General features: G+C 41.8%; 1 protein-coding gene and 1 long non-coding RNA gene across 2 annotated transcripts; one reads left to right on the forward strand and one right to left on the reverse strand.

Moving 5' to 3' along the window:
* Positions 1-1,992: 1,992 nt before the first annotated feature.
* Positions 1,993-17,610, reverse strand: TOMM20 (translocase of outer mitochondrial membrane 20). Its single transcript, XM_081123970.1, has 5 exons — positions 17,068-17,610; positions 10,585-10,631; positions 8,783-8,864; positions 3,920-4,062; positions 1,993-2,498 (listed from the first exon to the last, which is right to left on the reverse strand). Exons 1-5 carry the CDS (start codon positions 17,186-17,188, stop codon positions 2,454-2,456), a joined length of 438 nt encoding a protein of 145 aa, XP_080980096.1. The 5' UTR covers positions 17,189-17,610; the 3' UTR covers positions 1,993-2,453.
* On the forward strand, positions 17,457-19,333 carry LOC308550288. Its single transcript, XR_013997864.1, has 2 exons — positions 17,457-17,776; positions 18,497-19,333. It is a non-coding gene; the product is annotated as an uncharacterized lncRNA (long non-coding RNA).
* Positions 19,334-20,954: the final 1,621 nt, after the last annotated feature.

Consider the following 20,954-nt stretch of genomic DNA (forward strand, 5'->3'; position numbering starts at 1 on the left):
AAAGAAGCATGCCGATGTGCACTTCTTATTTCCAATTCCAAAGATTTTACACACATGTGCAACATGAGCACATGGGGCACTCCAGCAGTTACCACTCTGCTTCAAAATTGAGCTGAGCACCACTTGGCCAGCTTTAACGTGATGGCCCTGTTCCAGGAAACTGCTTGGCAACTACGTGTTCAGGGAAGGGAAAGTTGTTTTTTTCACACCCAACACAGCTAGCTTTCAAAAGTGGTACCTACTTTTATTTTTTTTAATATATTTTATCGATTTCAGAGACAGGAAGGGAGACGGAAAGAGAAACATCAGTGATGAGTCATTGATCGGCTGCCTCCTGCACACCCCCTGCTGGGGATAGAGCCTGAAACCTGGGCATGTACCCTGACGAATCGAACCGCAATCTCCTGGGGATCATCGGTTGATGCTCAACCTGTGAGCCACGCCAGGCTGGTGGTACCTACTTTTAAAGCACCAAAGCTGTCATTTAAATAAAATGCACTTGGCGGAAGCAGCTCTAAAGTGAAGACACCACTGCATTATATCAAAGCCAATTATTTTTTTCAGAAAGCGGAGTAAGCTCAGCTCCAACGCACTGCAGTTCTCCCGGGCATATCCTTCATACCCTCCCAAATCTAAGTTGACCCCTCAGCCCTCCAGCCAATCCTATTTCTGGGCCTGTTCTCTTGCTATTTTTCCCCACCTATATTCCCTCTGACTGTATGTTCATTCTCTTCCCTTGCACAGCCCCTGTTCTGAACACTCTTTTGTCTGGGCGGGTGCAGGATAGACGACTTTCCAATCACTGACCAATCACCACCGCCCTGCTTTGGATAAGGGGTCCTACTGTTTGTACTGGTCAACCCCCCTGCCTCCCCCCAAGCATGCTGGGTGTAATAAAAAAAGAACGCTGCTTAACGTTCAGGATCACAAACCTAGAAGGTACCTGGGGAAGAGTCACTGAATGTGTGAATCACCTAGTTCTAATTTTACAGATGAAAATACTAAAGTTCAGAGATGCAACGTGACTTGCCCAAAGCTGTGAATATGACTCTCGAAAGACAGAAACTAGAACCACATTCCAAACTCTCCACTATACTGCAGCCACCACAAAACCCGAGGTTAAGGTAAAGAAATGTCTGTAAGTAAAACAAAGTAAAAAGCCTAGTACACATAGGAAAAGACTTTGGGATCTCTCCACAGATTTTTAGACAGAATAAAGGCAACCTGTATCGTGAGAAACGCTGTCCAGTTCAACAGATGCCCGATCCTTATTAGTACCAAAGATCCTAACTCTCAGTTCTGATACTGAATCTGTGATTGCAGATGTCACTGTTTTGAAAAGAAGAGGCCCCATTACCTCCCATCTTTGCAAGTCTCCAGCCATAGGAGACAGCTTATTCTCATCATAACAAGATAAACGAACCAGATTAAAGGATTAAGGAGTTACATTAGATAAAAGGAAAGGAATATTTTTACAAGCATATCATCTCAGTTACCTTAAAGGTGAAGTTTCAGATTAATTTACAAGAGCAGTGACAAAACCACATGATTTCAGTGAAAATCAACACCTTAAAAAAAATTTTTTTTTTTTTTCCATAAATACTGTCAGGCAAGCATGCAAAATTCAGAGAATAAAAAAAAGGCAAGGCTTGACTGCCCCTCAGAGAAGGTTGGACTTCATGATGTTGAACACAACCAGATGAATGAGAAGCTGAAAGGAAAACTCTGAATCAGCAGACCGGCTCCCTCATTTCATAAATGAGGACAGTGGGCAGGCACTGCTAACTGGAGCAGCTCGGCAGCTAGATTAGGGTATACACAGATCTAGTTCCCAGTGCTATCCGCAACTACGTGTATCTAAAATACCAGGAGATAAATATCCAGAGCACATTAAGCCACTGACTTAAACAAAACATTTCAAGACCGATACACTAGGTGGGTGAAGCTGTTAATATAGCACATCTCACATTTAAGAGATTAAATGCAAAGAAATAATCTCAAAGAGTTTAATATCCAGTTTTGATAACACAATCACATTTCCATCCAATTTTCTGATGTGCACCAAAATGTACTAGTTTAAAAACGTGCATTCTTCAGCCTTCCCCTACTTTTTTTTGCCTTTCAAAACTGAGCACTAGACATCTTTTATGTATACAATATGTTATATGTCCATTTTAATTACGTTTTAGGAATAAACAAAATCCATGATATTTCGGTAACTCATAGTGTATTTATAAAATGAAAAGCTCTCTATCAAAATACACTCTTCACTGGGAAAAATAAATAAAAGACAAACCGATCTACACAAAGTAAAAATTAACTCTGGCAGATTCGGTGCAGGACAGTCAGTCCACAGCAAGCATATTTGCCCTTATTCCCCCAGAGCTGTTCATCTTCCAAGTTAAGATTTTAAAAATATTTTTAATTGAGATTATTATGTTGACATTTGTTTCTCACTCCACATCATCTTCAGCCAAGCTCTGAGCACTTACAATTCTCTGAAAGAAGAAAAAAAATTTTTAAGTCTTACAAAGTATAAGCACTTAATCAGGTTTCTAAGTTAAACAAAAATGCCCTTTGTGTTCAAAGAAATCTCGCTAAAGCTTACCCATTCTGAGATTTATGCAACATTAAACCCTTTATACATTTATCACCTAAGAAAACAATGACTACTGTCAGTCTCATCTCAAAATTCAAATGAATGGAGGCATACCATCTGTATTGTGCTACATGTTAGCTAATTACATAACTGAACCCAATGTATTCAAGACCTCTTTTTACTCCTACGTAAACTAAAAATACTGACTAGTGCTAAGAATACTCATCATTTTATGCTCCTAACATTTCCCTTTCTGGCCTGGAAATGTTCAAAATCCTTATATAAAGGATTACAGTATTCTCAAATTAGTATTTTGAAAACATTTCCAGACAACATGAGACAAGTTAACTGAGTAAAAAAAGTCCTCTTTATCGAAAGCAATTCAGGCTTCATCCCGAGTCCGTCCATATTTCAAGATATTACCCTCTGGTCAATTTCCCAGAAGCTCTATGCTATGCTGCTTTTCGAAGTGCAAATAATGTTAAGTAGCGGGTTCCGAAAGACTGGGAAACCACGTCAGTCTAATAAACAGGAGTAAAACCGAGTCCTTGACTCTTCAACCCCCACCCCTAAATCTTTGGGAACTGCCTCTCCTTTAGTCCCTTCCTAATCCAATGGGGTAAAGATCAGTTTGAAGAATTAATCAGTTATTTTACTAATTTTTAATCACACCAAATGTGAAAATTAACACATGTAATAGTCATGCTATTCCAAAAAGCAGATTCACTTGGGCTACTGGGGAAGGATTAAAAACGAACAGAACACATTTTACTTAACCCTTAAGTTACGGATCATCGTGTATACAAATGGTATTTTGCCCTATTCAATGGGGATTTGGGGATGTAGTCAAATAACTCCAAACTCAAAGCCCACCCTGGCAGAAGCGAGGCACTGGGACCTTTAGACGTGAGGTCAGAGGTGGCGCAGAATCCTTTATGCCCCAATTTCCAGACTATGCCATTTTGGCTCCTCTGTCCTCTGCCATGCCGCTGCCCTCAACACACAGTCGCACAGAAGAGAAGGCAGGAAGCTAGTTTAACGAAGTAGCTGAGAGTGCCCTGAAATCTGGGATTTGAATGCTATAGCCTGAGACTTAACTCTAAGAGACACACTTCCTGGTCCACATCTAGAGCACAGTCAACTTGGATGTTTTTCCACTAGGGAAGAAAGTTTCAAGCGCTGTTATCTCGAGTACTATTTTCACTATATGGATGAGTTTCAGGATTGCACCATTTCACTAGGCTCATTTTTAAATGCCAATGTCCCTAAACATTTAATTCCCAGATTCTACTTTTATTTCACAACCTTTCAAATCCTTACCTGACTAATTGTTGGAAGCTTAGTCAGAAGCATCTGGAACACTGGTGGTGGAAGAGTTTGCTGTAACACTTGCAGTAACTGCTGCGGCTGTCCACACACTGCAATTGCATTGGTCAGATGATCTACACCCTTCTCATATTCACCTGGAAGAGTGACATAAAAATAACACATGACCTGAAAAGCCTCTGCCTTTGTTAAGAGTTCAACTCTAAATAGTCTTCACTGTATCTCTAAGTGATACCGGCCAAAAACATCATGCAAGCAAAAACTTGGAAATAACCCAAAGTACACTCATGTAACTGACTATTAGGAAGCCATTAACAAGGATAAGTGGGCCCAGCCGGGCGTGGCTCAGTGGTTGAGCGTCAGCCTAGGATCCAGGAGATCCTGGTTCGATTCCTGGTCAGGGCACATGCCCAAGTTGTGGGCTCGATCCCCAGTGGGGGCGTACAGGAGGCAGCAGATCAATGACTCTCTCATCATTGATGTTTCTATTTCTCTCTCTCCTTTCCTCTCTCTGAAATCAAAAAAGTTGTAACAAAATAACAAAAAGGATAAGTGGGATTATACACTGATATAAAGCATCTCCAACACACATACGAAAGGGGGGAAATTAAGGTGCAGAAAGGTCAAAGTTTATTACTATTTATATATTCAGAATACGTCTGAAAGACTGCATTAGAAATTGCTAACAATTTTTAATGCACATTATTAAAAATCTTGTATTGGAAATTTTTAAAATTAAGACTATTTTTTAAAGAGCAGTTTAAGGTTCACAGTAAAATTAAGGGAAAAGCTCTGGCCAAGTGGCTCAGTTGGTTAGTGTTGTCCCGACATGCCAAGGTTGCAGGTTCCATCCCTGGTCAGGGCACATAGAAGCATCAACCAATGATGCATAAATAATTGGAACAAATCAATGTTTCTCTCTCTCTAAAATCAATAAATAAGAATTCAATTAAAGGGAAAGTAAAGAGATTTTCTTAAAAAAAAAAGAGAGAACTCTACAAAGAAGCATTACAAATGGACAATCTAAAATAAAAGGCTCTGGTTTTTTGCATGGGCTCGGGTTTCCATCAAGAGACTCAACAAGGGCTCCACTGACTCGAGTGTTCACTTGATCATGGAATACTCCCGTGAGCCACTGAATTTATAGGCAATAAAGGGGAAGGGAAATGCTGCCTGGGACATTCAACATTTTCACAGTATAAATAGACATCTTTATGAGCACGAAGAACAAAATTTACTTGAGAATTTATTTGCATGAGTTGAAACATTACAATTTGTATCTTTAGACAGAGATTTAAATGAGAATAGATATTAAATGGAAACAGCTAGTGGAGGTATGCGGAACACAGGGGATCACCAGAGACACTTCCTAGTACTTCAAAATACACTGGAAACAGTTTGTGAAAACCACAGCAACTCAGTGTAGGTGAAACCATTTCCTCTCTGCACTTGTAACTTGATCCCAGTCACATAGCCTGAGATGAGATCTTACTCAGTTAATGGATATACTTATCGAAGACGCCTGGATGAAGGAGACCTTGTCAAGCAATGAAGTTCCCTGCACAAATTGCTTATGCTTTCACCTGCATACTTAGAGACTGACCTTTACCCTAATTCTCACCACTGAGTCTTCTACCTCTGGCTGGCTTGGGAGTTTTCACCAGAAGAAAGGAAGCTTGGCGGCTGAGCTATTAAGTAATTCCTTGGGTATGATGGCTTGAAGTGTGGAATATGAACTTGGAAAAAAGAGCAACTCTTCCATGTCCGTACTTAACCTGCCCTCATCACCACAGGTAACTAACTGTCCTTCTCAATCTGGATCTAACAGCTCAAATCAGATAGACAGATGATCATAGTGCATGATTCTCCAAGATAATCCAAAAATAAGTAATTAGGAGTACATTATATTCTAACATCTTAATATTAGTAAATTAATTTAAAATAATGTTTATATTTGGGGGGAGAAAATTTTGATATTATAAACATACACCTTTGTGAGCACGAAGAACAGCATTTGTTTGAGAATGTCTGCAGGAATTGCAATATTACAATCTACAGCCGTAGACAAAGATTATCAATCAACTACACATGCTGAATTTTCTTCTTTAGATATTAAAGTAATACAATTATAGCCTTGCAAATGATCCTTTTGAGGATTTCGGTGCCCTATGATTGAACCTCACATTTTTCTTATTTATATTGGGAAAGACACATAATTATTTTCTAGTAAAGCATTTCCATTTTTATTTATAAGCATTATCAGCCTACTACACCATCCAAATAAAAGACAATTACTTCCTCAAAAGAGAAAATAATGAGAACGATACGATGAAAAGTGAAGATGGTCATCACCATCTTAAACCTTTAATATCTTCTCATAAAAGAAACAAAAACCCAAATACCCCTGTCATGTAATACAATAGTCTATATCTATTATGATAAATAAGAAAAACTTGACCCTTTTAAAATTAATGATAGCAATTACTTCCAAGCTACTTTTGAGGCAAGAGCTTATTTGACACTAAAAATATTTATAAATACAGTTAAGACAAAATTACTGAATTACAGCTCTCAAATTTTTCAATTTGATCATTTTAATTTCATAACAGGATTTTTTAACATATTGTACAATGACTATAAACTACTAAACTACTAAAAACTACTTAAAAGTAGCCTTATTTGTAAAGATTATTTGTCTTTCCTATATCAAGTAAACTTGAAACTCACTCAAAATATATTATGGACAACGATAATCCATACGAAACATTAATTTCTAGAGCCAGTCTTTAATAACACAATCCTTACACTATTAAATGCCTAAAAGCTTGTTTTGAAATACAGTCATGCACTGTTTAATGATGGGGATGCATTCTGAGAAATACGTAGTTAAGCAATTTCACCGCTGTGCAAACATCAGAGTGCACTTACTTACACACACCTAGATGGTCTAGCCTACTACACCTCCTATGCAACAAGCCTGTACAACATGCTACTGTACTGAATACTGCAGGCAACTGTAACAGTGGTATTTGTGTATCTAAGTATAGAAAGGTACTGTAATTTTATACCAGTAGGCAACTGTAACAGTGGTAAGTATTTCTGCATCTAAACATAGAAAGGTACTGTAATTTTATACAACTGGCAGCGAAGTAGGTTTTGTAGGGGAGAAAAACAAACAAGTTTAATTACATGGATACCTCCTGTATACCTGAGACACCCAGGAAAACTGAGACCCTCACCAAAGTGGCTGAAGCCACCACCTTAAATATTAACTACCCTCTTCAGCAGAAGACAAAAGATGATGGAGGTAGGGGAGTAAGGTATGGGAGGTGACCAGGAAAAGCACAGTAAACAAGGGTAAGATTGTTCTAGACTTAAATCACCGTCTTCTGCATTAATAAGTGTTTCTAGAGATAAGGTCACCTCCCCTTCCCAGTTCAGGAAGGGAGACACAATCTCCTTACAAAGGAAGATTTCCCTTACAAATGCAAATGTTTCTTACAAAGGGCAATTTCTTGTAGGTTTTCAGACCTTCTCCCATGCCTGTGTCTCTTAAAATGACCCAGCATAATCCTTAAACCAAAAGAGACAATGTAGGGGTGACAAATCCTGTTCCCTACAGTTTACACCCGGCATGTGAGTGATGTGTTGCACTACATAATGACATTGCACCGGCTACAAAGCCACTAGGAAACAGGAATTTTTGAGCTCCATTATAATCTTATGGGGCCAGTGTTGCATACACGGTCCATCCTTAGCCGAAAGATCATTAATACAATGACAGAAGAAAGAATAACTTTTAAGAAACAGCTGTACTGAAACTGGGCCTAACATTGACACCAGACCCTCAAACAGTTTTTTCCCCAGATTTTAGGAGATAACAGCAGGCTTCCTTCACAGTGCCCCTGAGACCACTAGCCCAAGCTGATCACACTGGTCCCAGGGGCTCTCCCAGGCTCAGATAGCCTACAAATGGATCCAAATGACCCTGCCAGGTGGCCAGAACCAACATTTGTCTCTGGAAGAACCTGTGTGCAGGCCCAGTCTTCACGGACAGTATTCAGAGCGAGGGGTGCTGGGCACCTAGATCCCACACAACCGACCGTCAACTGGAATTCCTTTATGCTCTCGCTCACCTTCCCAATTCCTACCTTAGATGGTTTGGTTCCAAGACTGTCCACTCGACTCCCTAATTAGCTGCATAAATATGTATGGTTTCTCCTTACTCTCACCCTCTAAACTCACTCCAAGCCTTTCCTGGAAAAAATTGATCTGACCCTTGTCTGGTCTTATTTGGCTGCTTGAGGTACAACCTTTTTCTCAACAGACCCATCCACCAAAAAAGCCCCTCGTGACCATAAATTTCTATCAGTGTGAAGAATTCTACCTCCTTTTCTAGTCTTTTAATGACTACTCAAATAAAGAAACATCAGCCCCAAATGGCATCATTTGCGCTAAAAGCCCATGATGCCAAACCCAGATTTAGTACCTCATCTAATTACAGTTTCAATGTCTCCCATAAACATAATCTTAATGAACCAGCCTCAAATTTTCTGGTCAAGAACCAATAAGGCGATCTGTCATGTAGGCCCTTCTCTATCCCCGACAGAGAGAGAATAGGCAATCTACATGATAAAAAAACCTCCCCTTTTCTCTTCCCCCAAAGAAAAGATGTCCCCAATATAATCCTTTCTTTTCTTTCATCAGTTGCTCCCTGCTTCCTATAAAAATCTTCCATTTTGTACAACCCCGTGCAGGGAGCTGCTAGATGGGATGCTGCCCATTTATAAACTGCTTAATAAAGCCACTTAGATCTTCAAATTTACCTGGTTGAATTGTTTTTTACATGACTATTACCTTGGGCTAGTAGCTCTTCACCCAGCTGTATTTCTTCAAGGAAGAATTTCTGAACAGCTTCAGCATCTTTAAGGTCAGGTAACTGTTTGGAAGTAGAATATTTAATAACTGGTAACAAAATTATGTCAGGGGACACAACTAATACACAGAAAATCATACCACTAAAAACAAACCAAAAACTGAAATTTATTTTTCAACAGCACCCACAAGGGTAAGTTTATTATCTACACTGAAATGAATGTAAGAAAAAAATACTTATGGATCAAACTGGTATTTGAACAGTTCTTAGAAAGCTCGGTCAAACCTAAAGTAAAAAAAATACAAATATTGCTACCATAAAATACGCATAATACCATTTTATGATCACCGTTATGGATTTTTATGTAGTGTAATCAATTTGTTCTATTCCAACACTATTTTATATAGATTTTACATGTATCTAAAAGATGATAGTTATTCTTAGATGGGAATAGAATATACCACTGAAGACTATATAATTGCATAATCATTATGTATTTGTTGAGCATTTGAGGCACTTCCAATTTTTTTGCTATTACAATTACAATCAGCTTTATTTAAATAAGTTTGTTACACATTACCAGACGGAATGATTATGGTAATATATAATGCCACCAGCTATTTGGCTTGTCTTTTTAACATGGGTAAAAAAAAAATTACATTTTTGAAAGTGAAGGCATCTCTCATTAACTATCCCAGCATAAAGAATTTGATCATACCTGAATCTAAAAATACACACTGATGCATATATCTTTAATATATCTATTTTCCTATATCCTTAAAAAGACTACTGAAAACGTAATGAAAACATTTCAGAAAGGTAGTTTGGACACAATAGAACAACTAAGTGGTTGTCTCCCAGCTTCGCTTCACTATTATCACATCCAGCTTGCTGTGTTGATTACTCAATTGTTTCAAAATAACAAAATGTAACATTTACAGATTTATTTTTTTCCTTGCCTCAACTTGCATCAAAAAGAACCACTACTGATCCAGTAGTCCAAGTCCTGTGAATCCAGACAATGGAACTAATTGCAGTTAAAAAAAAAAAAAAAAAAGGCTATATGCACAACGATTAACATTTACTTACTTAATTTACTTACACATGTCACAGAACATTTTTTTATCAAGCAGATAAACCTATGTAGTCATTTAAAATAATCATGAACACAGGATCTATGAAAAGAAAAAAATGAATGAAAAGATTTATATCTACACTTACATATTATAACTAGGTAAAAAATTGTCAAGTAATGGGATTCTGGATCAGTGGTGTGAATAATCTTATGTAACTTTTGAAATGAATAGCATGTGGTTCTTCTACAAAGAAAAATTAATAAATGTTTTATTTTATTATTTTGAAGCAGCTGAGTGAAAAGGTTTGAGCCTTTTGGTGTAAATGTCTTCTGCAGACTACCCTCTTAATGTCCTTAATTATTGCTCAGACAATAAGTTGTCCGCTGTTATGGCCAAAAAAGGGGGAAATAATGAAGGGCCAGATGGATAATCTACAACTGAATTCAGTTAACTATTCCTAAAAACAGCAAATCGTATTTTAAAATAGAACATCAAGCTAGCTTTCTCAAAATATATACTTGGAGTTTTAAATAATTACTTCTATAAAGTATATAATATAGGGGTGGGCAATTTAAAGTTGTTCATATGGAAAATACAATAATTAATAAATAATACGAGAATAAACTCCGTGTTTCGTGTACTCACAACTGTAAACCTACTTTTGCCAACCCCTGTACAATCTAAACAAAAAACAGATTAAGTATTACCTTGGAAAGTCCAGCTCTCTCCTTGGCAAGCTTTTGTTTCTTTCTTCCTGCAAGAAATGAAGTATTTTCATTTTATCATTATTAGAATGAGAATCAAAAGAAATCTAAATGCTGTGGCAGTCATTCATTCTATTTCCAAAACATTACCAACTCTTGGGCTCTCTGCTTCTCAGGTCTCCTTGTGATTTGTCAGGGTCATATAAATAGTTCTGGTCAAGGAGCTTTGGGCAATGTGACATTTCTGGGCAGGAGCCTTTTCCTTCCTCCTGGACACCAAGATCAACCATTTATAGGATAGAGGCAGCTCTAACAGCTGGGTCTCTCGAGTAATTACAAGTAGAGCAAGCCCTCCCTCCCAACATACAAAGGACATGAAACATGAGCAAGAATTAAGCCACCACTGTTAGGGAGTTTCATTACTGAAATATAACAGATACTATTTACTGAATGTTGAACACTGGCTGGCATTCTTTTTTTTTAAATCCTCACCCGAGGACATTTTTTCCATTGCTTTTCAGAGAGTGGGAGGAAGGGAGAGATGGGGGGAAAGGGGGGAGACAGGGAGGGAGACGGAGGGAGGGGGGAGACAGAGAGAGGGGAGGGGGGGGAGAGAGAGAGAGAGAGAGAGAGAGAGAGAGAGAGAGAGAAAGAAGGAGGGAGACAGAAAGGAACATTGATGTGAGAGAGACACATTGATTGGCTGCCTCCTACATAATGCCCAAGCTGGGGACTGAGCCTGCAACCAAGGTTTATGCCCTTGGCCAGAATCGAAGCCAGGACCCTTGAGTCCTTAGGCCAACGCTTTAACCACTGAGCCAAACCAGCTAGGGCTGGTTGGCATTTCTTAAGGGGAAGGTGGGGGGAGATCAGCATTTGAGAGTTTTCTTAAAAACAAAAAACCCCCAAAATAATAAACATAGTGTTTATGCATTTGACCAAAAAAAGAGGAAAGGGGAACAGTGCTCAGAAATACACTGCTAAATTCTTAATTCAACTACTGCTGGCTAGTTAAGGAAAAAAACCTCTGCCTCCAGTCTCTAAGTTGTTTTGTCTTGTTTTTGCTATGAAACAGCAATGCTACACATCTCAGGAGTAAGAGATGTTTAAAATCTTGCCCAGCTGGTGTAATCAGTGGTTGAGAATCAATCCATGAACCAGGAGGTCAGGGTTCAATTCCCAGTCAGGGCACATGCCTGGGTTGAGGGCTCGATTCCCAGTATGGGGCCTGCAGGAGGCAGCCAATGACTCATCACTAATGTTTCTCTCTCCTTCTCTCCCTCCTCTCTCCGAAATCAATAAAAAAACATATTTAAAATCTTACTTGTCACTTAGTCAACCTTTCAAACCAAACAACAGGGCACTAACAGTATTTAAATTGCCAACTGTATACCCCATGTGAAGGTGTTGGCACAGAGAAACACAGGCTGTGCTTACATGGCAGTTCTTCACTTACTAGCAGTACGACCTTGGGCACGCTAAGAATAGTATCTGCGTTAGAGCTGTGAGGATGAAATGAGTCTATGTATGTAAAGTATTTTTTAACAGTGCCTGGTTTACAACATGCCATATAAGTATTTGTTATTAATATAGTTCAATACCAACTCCTTCGCTAAGGAGCTGTGCTGTGCTAAAATGCCTAGTCACTAAAAACTATCAGAGAATAACCATGTGGCACAGCTAAGAAAGGTAAGGCTCTAATACTTATTACTTGGACGATGTCGGGCAAATAAGGAACTCTCCAAAGACAGGGGACACTTTCACCACTGTGAGAAACGAAGCCACAATAAAACAAACGTCTTCCGCAAACCCAAGCCCCGATGCATTTTCTTATCTAACCTTACAAACTAGCTTTAAGCACACCACTATCTCTTGCCAACCCTAGCCCTATAAAGCAAAGTGCTACTACTCTGAGGCTTAGTACAATTCTGGGAGTTTCAACAGAAAAATATAGGTTACAGTTGATCTTACATATTAATTTGAAGACCACCTATTTTTTCTAACAAACTACCTTTCCTAGGTATTCATCACTCGGCACTAATTGTGGGGGGAAAAGAACATGTAACATATTCCACCCTCAATTTGCTTAATGGTTTTGTCTGGCCCTCTTCAGGCAAAAAATAACAAATGATACCAGAGTCTATTAACTAATTCCTAAATATCATGGCACAGACTAGTGCTGCAAGGAGGGCACTAAGACTAGAAGAGAAATGGAGGACTTCAAGAGAAAACTGGCACGAGGACAAGGAACACTTGGGTGTTAGGTAAGCACTCCATAAGTTTTAGATGTCCTGACGCTAAATTATATTAATAAGCTTATTTAATTCTCACAGTAAAACTAAGACATGTGCTATTACTATCACCATTTACAGACTGAGTGGTGGGGTGGGAACTCAAACGAAGGCAGGCCGATTTCGGAGCATGGGTCCTCCACTCTGCACTGCCTCTAAATGCCGCAGAAGTGCAGTCCCACACAACTAAAAGGCACCTCAGAAACGAGCACGGCGAGTGTGTGGAATAAACAAAGAAATACAGTGTGCTCAGGCAGAATTTACGTAAACTGACAAATGGTGATAAAATCCAGTGGAGAGAAACTCAGTTTCCATTACTATTCAACTTTATAGTTCTTTTTACGGGGTGGAGGGGAGTGTGCTGTTGTTGCTGAATGTTGACTAATCACCAACTTTAAAGGTTGCTTAATTACTTTAAATTTCTAGCAACATGATTAAAATTCTAGCCCTGGCCAGGTTCAGCTGGTTAGAGTGTAGTCCCGATGCGCCAAGGTTTTGAGTTTGACAGCCGATCAGGGGACAAACAAGAAGCAACCTCAGCGAGAGCATGGAGAGGCGGAGCAACAAATCAATGTTTCTCTCTCCCTTCCTTTTTCTAACATCAATTTAAAAAAAGATTAAAATTCTGGCTTTAGTTTTATAAGATAACTGCTACATTAACTTATTTTCAGATATAGTATCGTATAGTACCTCTATGACAAAGTGACAGATGGTAACAGACTGTCAAACCAATCAGTAAAATCAGGCCTTGACTCAGTTATTTGCTAGAATTAAGTCCCAAGGGCTATATTGTGTGAACCTAACAAGTTAAAACAGTCCACTTTAAAAAATACACATAAAAGCCCTGACTGATGTGGCTCAGTTGGTTGAACGTCCCCTGCACCAAAGGCCAACAGTTTGATTCCCAGTCAGGGTGTGTATGGGAGGCAGGCAATCAATGTTTCTCTCATGTCTATATTTCTGTTTCTCTCTCCTCTTTTCTCTAAAATCAATAAAAACATATTTTAAAAAAATAAATACACATAAAATTTACAGTGTCCCAACAAAATGTATACAATTGATGTTTCTTTTCAGATTTAACCCATTGGAATTAATAATTATTCAAAGTGTGGGTACATTGTTTTGGAATACTCTGTATAAGCTTACAAAAAGTTCCAAATCTAAGTAATTCATATAGCATTCATTTAAATAAGATTACTGAATATATTTTAAAATAACGAATAATTTTATATAGTACTGTATAAGTAAAACACACCTGTAGTTGGCACTATAATTTGGAAGTAAATTTTCATTTATTAATGATTAGTTGAATTAATAAAAATGCTTTAACGGGCCTCATAATCTGCTCTTGCTAATGAGACCAAAAAAAAAAAAGTAAGTCAGTTAGAATCCCAGATCTAACTTCAAACCTTATTTTAAACAACTTAAGCCACTTTTCCTTAAAAAATAAAAATAAATTAGGAAAGTTAACAAGCCAAAATGACTCCTTTGAGAAATTGCAGATGTAAATATTCTATTGGAAATTTGACTAGAAAACTCAAAATCAACTAAACTGAAATCAATTTAATTCCACAAACGCAAGACACCCTCAAGTTAAAACCAGCCAACCAAACAATTTATTTTTTTTATCCTCACCAGAGGATATGTTTACTGATTTTAGAGAGAGGGAGGGGGAGAGAGACATCAATGTGAGAAACACTGACCATGTGGTTCCTGTACTCACCCAGGTCAGGGGATCCAACCCACAACATAGGCATGTGCCCTGACAGGGAATCAAAACCCCAACCTTTTGGTGTATGGGACGCTCCAACCAACCCAGCCACTAGGCCAGGTCACAATCAATTACCTTTAATCAGAGTACAAAACTACTCTGAATTAAGGCTTAAAATTTTTTTTAAATATGTTTTTATTGATTTTAGAGAGAGGGAGAGAAACAAACACCGATGAGAGAAACATCAATCTGCCTCCTGCAGGCTCCCTACTGGGGATGGACCCTGCACGTGCCCTGACCTGGAAATCAACCAGCGACCTCAAAGCTCAACTAACTGAGCCACACCAGCCAGGGCACGAATAAAGTTTTAATTGCTAAAGGAAATATCAAATAAATGATATTCATAAACAATCTTCAGCATTCATTAATAACTATGTGCCGGAGACTGTACTAAACTCTACCTTTATTATAGCATTTTACAAAAGTGAAACTGAAACTTGAAGTCAGTTGCCCAAGGTTACTCAGCTAGTAATTCAAGCCTGACCACATTAGGCTACTGGCTCAAGTGAGAAAGTAAGTTAATGAATTAAAAACAGAAAAAGAATTTTGAAAAAATAAACAAGAAACAGATTTCTTAGTCTAAAATACTTGTTATAATTTCCTCAACCAAAAACTAGTTTTCTCAAGGTTTTTGACAATACGATTGCAGCGTTTCCGAAGGAAGAAAGGGTTAACCCATTCTTTACAGAGCTATGCATCTGCAACTACTTTTGAAATGATAGGAAACTGATCTAAATTCCAACGGTTACACTTAAGGCAAGCATTAATGGAGGGATCTTTCCTGGGTCAGGGATGGTGGCAGACACTTCAAACATCTTACTTAAGCTTCACAAAACCAACCAGAGGCAGGTGGCATTACCTGATTTTTACAAACTAAGAAAATTAAGATTCAGAAATCTCAAGATCTGAATCTTGCTAATCTTGCTCAAGATCTGATGCTGCTAATCTGTGATTAAACTGGGCCTGGAAACAGTGTCAAATCCAAAATAACATTCTGACAATGTAAGAAACATTCAAACCTGTAGAAAACGTTTGTGAGTTTATTTGAGCCAAACTGACAACCGCTGGGAAGTAAAATCTGAATGATTGAGAAAGTGCTCCAAAGAATGGCAGTTTTGCATCTTATTTTATACATTTCAATAAAAAGGCCTAAGTGGGTTATATGAAATCCATGATGATAGATTAGGGAGGGGAGAGAGCAAAGGGGGGGGGCACCTCTGGGACTAAATAAAAAAGTAAAACGACAGACACATACTTCTGTCATATAGGTGAATACAGGGTAGTTAACAGTCAACAATTAACGAAATAAACAATGAGGGGATCTTTGGTCTCCCCAGAGCTGTGCCTGTTTTGAGAGGTCCGGAAAAAATGAAATTACTTTGTTTTTGCAAAGGCATGTTTAGGCTTGTTTTATCAGGTATGTTATCCCAGGTGTAAAAAGCCAACAGACTAGTTAAGGTGGAGACTGATCTTTGTAAGGGAAAAATACTGCCTTAGGCCATGACTACCTGCCAGGAACTGCTTTCAGGTAAAAAGTTTTCATTTTAGCTGGGCTGGTGTGGGCCCATGGATAAGCGTCGACCCATGAACCAGGAGGACACTGGTTCCATCCCCGTCAGGGCACATGCTGGGGGTTGCAGGCTCAATTCCCAGTAGGGGGCGTGCAGGAGGCAGCCGATTACTGTTTCTCTCTCATTAATGTATCTAACTCTCTATATCCCTCTCCCTTCCTCTCTCTATAGGAGAATCACTTCTTCGTGCTTTCTGGGCTTCAATAACTTAAACATCAATTTTAACTTCAGAAACTGAGCAACCTAGAGAAGTTTCAAACCTTTTCTTATTCCAACAAATTTGCTCTTCTACTGCTGCAAACGAGCATGCCTCGGATAGGCAAAGATCCGAATGGTTTTGGTGGCACCATTTCCCTCCCGCCAGTCTCCTCTTAAAAGATGTCGCAGGTATGAAATGAGGCTGAGCGACGGGAGGCGCGCAGCCCTTTGGACTCCTGCCGTTCCTGTGGCATTCACTCGTATCCTGGGAGCACGCGCAGCGCGCCAGGAGGGTTTAAGAATGCGCCGCCGACGCGCAAATTCCACGTTCCAGTCAGAACAGAGGTTTAAAAAGGTGAACGCGAAAGAAGGAACCCAAGCCCCACGCCAACACACATCCTAAACTATCATACAAACAAGAATGTATTTACACGACCGAAGTAGGAAAAACAAAATGGGAAAATCGTTCTCGTTCCTCCAAAATGGAGGGATCGCGCGGGGCGCGCCAGCGCGGCTCCTCTTTCAGGTGGAGGCTCGCGGCCCCAGGCCCTTCCCACGCGGCCGCCGCCGCCCAGACCCACCGGCGGGGACCGGCGGCGGCGGGGCGGCGGGAGAGGCGGAGGCGGAGGCAGCAGGTCGGGTGGGGACCACTCACGTTCTCGCAGCCTGTTCTTGAAGTTGGGGTCACTCCGTCTCTTGCGGTCGAAGTAAATGCAGTACCCGATGAAGAGGGCCCCGCACACGCCGGCGGCGATGGCGCTGTTCCGGCCCACCATCTTTCCTCGACCGCGGAGAGGGGTCGGCGGCCGAGGGACCCCGGCAAGACGCCGTTTGTCACGAACCCTCGGAGCGGACGGCGCCGCTCAAACTGACGCTCGCCGCGAGGGAACGGGAAGGGCCGAGCGCGCCATTTCCGGCGCCGTCACCCGAGGCCCTCGGGCCGTCCGCGGCAGTGCCTGAGCAGAAGCCCCAGGGCCGTCCGCAACAGTGCCTGAGCGGAGGCCCCCGCGCCTCTTCTGCGTCTGCGCAGGGGGCTCAGGGGGCGTCTCCGAGGCGACTGGAGCTGTGTGCGCGGTGGTGTCGGGAGTTTGGGAGCACCTCGCACTTCCTGGAAAACCGCCCAGCCCGACGCCGCGAGGGGCGCGCGTGGCCGCCGCGCACGTACGAACGCACGCACGCACGCACGCACGCACGGCGTGGTGACGGCCGAGCTCGCGCGGGCAGGTGGGAGGTTGCTGAGGGCGGGCTTCGCTTATCCTTGTGTGACGCGGGCGGCCGTGACTTGTACCAGTTCAGCCGCAGCCCTTTGTGCAGCGAGCACCGTAATCTAGATTCGGTTTGAAAAGAATGTCACAGTCTGGATGGTGAGTGGAAGGAAGTGGAATGGAACTGCTGGGAAAATGGAACTGGTGAAAGAGATGGAAGGAAAAGTAGAAAACGTGACTCATTCTATAGGCATAGAAAACATATCTACGTGGGTTAAAATTTAAAAGACAAAACCTTGGGTAGAAAGACACTAGAGAAGGACACGTGGCTGCGGGCTTCGTGAGGGCGTCCAGGGGCCGGGCGGAGCCGGGCCCGGGGGGCGGGGGGGCGGGGGCCGGGGGCCGGGCGGAGCCGGGCCCGGGGGGCGGGGGCCGGGCGGAGCCGGGCCCGGGGGGCGGGGGGCCGGGGGCCGGGCGGAGCCGGACCCGGGGGGCGGGGGGGCGGGGGCCGGGCGGAGCTGGCTGCTGGCCTCCGACCCGCTCAGGCTGGATCCTCCGAAGCGCTCCGAGTGACGGGAAGGTCGCTATAATTGTAACGGCGCAGACCTTTCTTTCTTTCCTCCGGCCTTTTGATTTCTTGCCCTCTGCCTGGCGCCCTGGCTCACGCATCTCCCTCTCCCTTGCTTAATGTTATTAATCCCTCGGGACAGTGAGGTTCTGGTCAGCATCCAGTAGCCTTAGAAACAAGGTCCTGGGTCTGTTGAGTATTGAGACAGAATTTTTTTTTTATTTTCTTTTTATGTATTTAGAGTAAGAGAGGGGAAACATGGGTTTTTCGCTCCTCTTTTTATGCGTCCATTCATTGGCTGATTCTTATAGGTGCCCGGACCAGGGGTGGAACCTGAAACCTCGGCGTAGCTGGATGATGCTCTGACAAACCGAGCTAGGCCGCCAGGGCTGGACGGAATTTTCAATAAAAACATCCTTTGACCTCAGTTGTGTTTTAGCCCCAGACCCAAAAAAGCAAAATGATCCCACGGAACAAATCCTTGCGAAATTGGACAGAACTGCATGGCTGACATCAGAACCCAATGCAATGATCAGTTATCCCCAATCAGTGGAGCCCAGGATCCTGACTCTACTAGTCGCGGTGACTCATGATTTTCCCCTATATAATCCATCCCCTGGAAGCCATCGGAGAGCCAGGTTTTTGAGTATGAGCTACCTGTGACTCCAGGCATGGCGCCACCTCCTTAATAAATCCTTACTCTCTTGGCTGCAAATCCCCGTTTGTCTTATTGGGCTTTGACGTGTGCATGCAAATGGACCCCTGCAGTCTGGTAACATATTCCATTGACCCTGGCAGGTAGTTTCACCAAGGAGGTGGCTCAGGGGCTAGCTGACCACTTGGGTATGGGGTTGGGACTTTGATTCAGGTGATATCAGCTGTACCTCTGGTGAGTGGCAGGAGACCAGAGGTTGAGTTCAATTTCGGGTCCTACACAGTGGAACCGAAATAAAAACTCTGCACACAGAGCAGGTAGGCTCCCAGGGTTACATCAGTGTGCCCCGTGCTAGGACAAGGTGTCCTGATGCCACAGGGACAACGGAAGCTTCGCGTTTGGGACTTTCCCAGACCTCTCCCTATGCATCTTTCCCTTTGGCAGGTTTTGATCTATATCCTTTTGCTATAATAAAACCATCCATAATATAGGACATTCCTGAGTTTTGAGTCCTTAGAGTGAATTGTTGAACCCAGGGTCAGTGAGAACCCCCAAATTAATAGCTAGCTGCTCAGAAAAGTGGCCCAGAGCTGCTTCCCCCCAACTCCCCCCCCCACCAAATGTGATTGGTGTCTGGAGTGCTGTCTTGTAGAGGGCTGTGCCCTTAACGTAAGTTTGGCCTGACTCTGGGTAGTTGGTATCAGAAGTTGCTGCATGGGTACTATGGAAACATTAGACTGGAGGCCCTAACCTGGGGCCTGGAAGGCCCTTCTGCTTAAATGATAATGAAGATGAGACCCTATGGAAGACTGGAAATTGGACCAAAGGTCTGTGTGCACTGCCTGGACTGGGGTGGGTAAGGGGAAGGGTGTAGAGATGCATATGTACCAAAGCAAATTATTGAGACCAGAGGACTGCATTTTCCTTATACCCTGCACACAGACATTCTGATTCTTCCCATCCCAACAAGTTGTCAGTGAACCTCAACTGAGAGGTGTGTCCTGAGCCTCAGGTGTGCTGGAACACAAAAGACTTGTCCAAGACCACACAGGTGACATGAGGCCTAGAAATCGACCCTCTTGAAAATTTGAGATTAGGTGGCCACTAGGTTGTGACTACTCTTCTCTGTCCCTGTGCTGTGCAGAGTAAATACAACATAAACGCTGAGGTCTAAGAGACCAGGTGACATACTACACAAAGCATAGTTAGAACATCTGCGTCTTTGAAACCCTCAACCCCTCTACATTTCTGAGTATCTGTTGTAAAAGTCCTGCAATAGAAACATCCTGGAAGTCCCCTAGGCACCTGTTCATGAGTGGAATCGTTAGTGGGCTGTGAACTGACCTTAGTGGCTCATTATGTGTTGTTTTTTAATCCTCACTCGATATTTTTTCTATTGCTTTTCAGAGAGTGTGGAAGGGAGAAAGAGAAACATTGATGTGAGACACATCGACTGGTTGCCTCCCACAAGTGCCCCAACTGGGCCCGGGGATTGAGCCTACAATCCCCAGTATGTGCCCTTGGCCAGAATTGAACCTGGGACCCTTCAGTCCAAGGGCAGAATCTCTAACCACTGAGCCACACTGGCTAGGATGACCATTATGTGTTTTTAATAAAACAGAATATCAGACACCAACACTTGTATTAAGGACCAGTACTGTCATGTGAAACTGCTGTAGGTTAAATACATCCGTGTTTGTACTGGTCACAATGTAAAATTAAATCTATTGTAGGCCCTGGCCAGGTGGCTCAGCTGGTTGGAATGATGACCCCAAGGTCATGGGTTTGGTCTCTGGTCAGGGCACATACACGAATCAACCAATGAATGCATAAATGAGTGGAATGACAAATGTTTTTCTCTTCCTCCTTCCCTCTCTCTAAAATTAAAAAAAAAAAAAAAAAAGCTATTGTAAATCACAGTCAAAAAAGTGTATGAAACCACTGATCTAGTCCAAGACCCTTATTTCACCAATCAGGATATTTAGATAAAGAGGCGTGTCCAAGGTTATGTATGTATAGCCCAGAGGTGGGTTAAGAATCTGATGTCCTTACACCCTAGTCCAGGGCTCTTTACATGAAAACCTAAGAAACCAAAAGGAATACTCTATGTTAAG

The sequence above is a fragment of the Miniopterus schreibersii genome (assembly GCF_964146895.1).
Source record: "Miniopterus schreibersii genome assembly, chromosome: 21".
Classification (NCBI taxonomy): Eukaryota; Metazoa; Chordata; class Mammalia; order Chiroptera; family Miniopteridae; genus Miniopterus; species Miniopterus schreibersii.